This window comes from Mizuhopecten yessoensis, unplaced genomic scaffold (assembly GCF_002113885.1).
Source record: "Mizuhopecten yessoensis strain PY_sf001 unplaced genomic scaffold, ASM211388v2 hete_36121644, whole genome shotgun sequence".
In the NCBI taxonomy this organism is placed as follows: domain Eukaryota; kingdom Metazoa; phylum Mollusca; class Bivalvia; order Pectinida; family Pectinidae; genus Mizuhopecten; species Mizuhopecten yessoensis.
The window spans coordinates 1-3,047 of NW_018484283.1; the positions used below are offsets into that span (position 1 = coordinate 1).

The 3,047-nt window shown below is 35.9% G+C and overlaps 1 protein-coding gene across 1 annotated transcript; it reads left to right on the forward strand.

Annotated features, from left to right (window-relative positions):
* Nucleotides 1-304: 304 nt before the first annotated feature.
* On the forward strand, nt 305-2,148 carry LOC110444432 (the record flags this gene model as incomplete). Its single annotated transcript, XM_021488811.1, has 2 exons — nt 305-685; nt 1,938-2,148. Coding segments are annotated over 2 exons (592 nt in total), but the record flags the coding sequence as incomplete, so codon positions are not given.
* Nucleotides 2,149-3,047: the final 899 nt, after the last annotated feature.

Sequence of the window (3,047 nt, forward strand, 5' to 3'; positions counted from 1 at the left end):
TCGATGATTTAATGTCATACATGTAGGAATATAGTTAGTGAACTTTTCTATTTTATACTGAGAATGTTACTTTCAGGAGTCATGGACCTATTACATTGATGTAGGACTCGCGTGATATATTAAATAAGTTTTGTTGACTATATTTACCAATTATATTGAAGTCTCTAGCCCTGCTTGTTGGGTTTTCACTATTGCTGATCTGTAGATCAGGAGTAACATATAAGAAAGTAGGTCTGTTTCTAGCCTAAATAATATCAACCGGTAAAACATATTCTAAAGATTCTTCTTCTCCATTTTGTTTCAGATCAATGGAGGAATAACCCGTCTGAAAATGTGTCTACTACTGGACCCTGCAAAATTGAAGAGAAACTTGGTTCAGCAGTAGACATGTATTGTGATGTTGATTCTTCAAAATTTAGCTCTATTTCCTGGTTTCACGAATTCCGAGGTAATTGGGTTCCAATCGTAACGGAAAATAATCCAAAATGGAGACCGACTGTCTATCTGGCTAAGGGAAACAAAAAATTGACTCTCCTCAGCACTTACATTGATAATGTTAATGGTGAGGAGCTTGATGCTGACTCCCTGTACAATAAAAACACTAATGGCCTCTACAGGTGCAAGGCAGTAGCGGAAACTGAACATGATTTACATGAAACACGCACCATTGAATTGGAGCTATATGGTAAGTTAATTAGCATATTTGTCTCACAGAAAAAAAAATGGGTTTGTGAAAAAATGGGTCACATTTAGCATAGGCATTCTGCAAACACCCGGTTGTTTTGAGAAATTGCCATTATAACCTCAGAGTTGCAGGTCTATTTACACTTCCATTGTCTTTACATAAATGTGCCAACTCAAAATGATATTATAGCTTAACACATAGGTCTTCTAGACATGATTGGAAACCATATTCAGGTATTTTTGTAATATTCATACTGCTACAGTAAATCTTGACCAATCATGTAAAATTAAGTTAGTGAGTAAGAGCAAAACAGTCCTTCACTTCCTTGAGGTGAGATTTGAAATATCTTCCCCTTTGGCGACGATTCTTATATTACAATATATACGGTACATCAGTTTGCACTAATACAAGATGTACATGTATGTGAATATGGAGTTAAATACTTATATAGTAAAAAAGAAGACGCTGTCATCGATATCCCCCACTCGCAGTTCAAAGGTCAATAAAAACATGACGCATAAAATAAAGGTCAATTCAGCATCCAAAATATGCATTTAGAAGTGCAACCCTAGATACACGTTGAGCGGGGGATAACATTCCTTGTTAAAATGTACTTCAAATATTTAAGTTTAAATTCCGAGTGTGAAACAGAAGCTGATATGATATGGTTTAATTTATTTTGCAAATTAAAACCTAATAGTCAGTCTCATAAAATTGAAGTCTTCCTGTACTTCATATCATTTAAAGATTGAAAGGCATATTGATGTTGTTCAGTTATATCCATACAATCCAAGGGTACTGCCTCTCAACTAGTACAAGTATTTACCTTCATCCCTGAAGTATTTCATGATAACATTGAGAACCTGCGGTAGATTATTTGATTGGTTTTAGGAATAAAAACCTGACCAATTGATAGGCTGTTAACCTGTACTTTGAAGACTACAAAGAAAATACACCAAATTTCAATGCCTGTTGCTTTTTATCATTACGTTGCCATGCATTTCCTTTGATCTTTATCGTAAACACCAAACTATTCTACTTGTATCATCCACAATTGCAAGGTATAGCATTATAAAGAGACTTCAATTTTATCATGACTTATTCCAGGTGTGCAGAGAAGGTGTGTGTATTGAGATCGAAAAACCTTGGATTTCGAGGATGCATGTTAAAATTGTTTTATACAAAATAATGTGATAACTTCCTCATTTGAGATTGTGCAAGTCCTTATTCTTATCTTTCATTTGTCATGCAGAATGTGCTCGAAGGCAAAATGTGTTTGTGCATCTTACGTTGAACAAGGTGCTTACAGACTTGGGTAGGAATGTAACAAGTTCGTGTGTGGCAGACTATGGCTGCTACAGTGTTAAACCGTACTCTGCTGACTGGTATCTGCAACGGGGACCCAACTACACAAAAGTATCAGATCTGAAGGGCGGCAGATACCATGTGACCTCAAATGTCAGGTCTGTATTACCTAAACTTTACTGTCAAGTTTGCTTAAGAGACCACTTCTAGGAACAACATGTGTTGAGAGACCATTACGAAAGCCCCCTCCCCAAAATTATTGATTGTCCCGCCTCTTGATGCTCCTACATATATGTTAGGTAAATTATTGATATGGTGCTGCCTGTCTGGGTATCTAGATTATAGCTACACAGTATCAGAACATTATTCCCCAATAGTCACAAGGAGGTGTCCTTATCTTCTTTTCATTCTATTTTTAAGGTAATAGTCATGTTGGACAGACATATCATTTGGGAGAACCAGTCAAAGTTGTGTAATGTGTTTGGCTGAGGCCTCTTGGCCATAACTTTTTACCTTTACGCTGGGCTAGTGTATGGGCCATATAAAGTGTATGGGCCCTTTAACTCGTACATGCCACGTAATTTCCCCATTTAATAACTTTAAAGTGATTTTGGAAATGGACAGAAGAACCACCAACAAGAGGATACCAAATTTCACATTATGTTTACATTGCAAATTAATGTACAAGGTGCTGTGTACATATATAGGCCTAATCCATACTGCCTCATGATCATATACATAACCTCCATCCAATATTTGTATTCCCCACAAATTCAAGTTTACTAGAGGGAAGGTATTATAAGTACTTTATCAAATCTGTCGTTCATTTTGTTCATTCTGATCTTGACTAGACCACAAATATACATAATAATGAAAAAGAAATTGCTTAAACCCTTCATTTCACCATTATTGTAAAGTGAAGCGCTTGCCCCAACCTGATTTTTCTCTACCCCAGACATAATTTCTGTGATTTTCATATTCAGGACATCAAACTGATGTAACATCTAAACCAGATTTGGTTTAAAAAAGTCAAATAGAAAAAAAATGCTAAAACCCT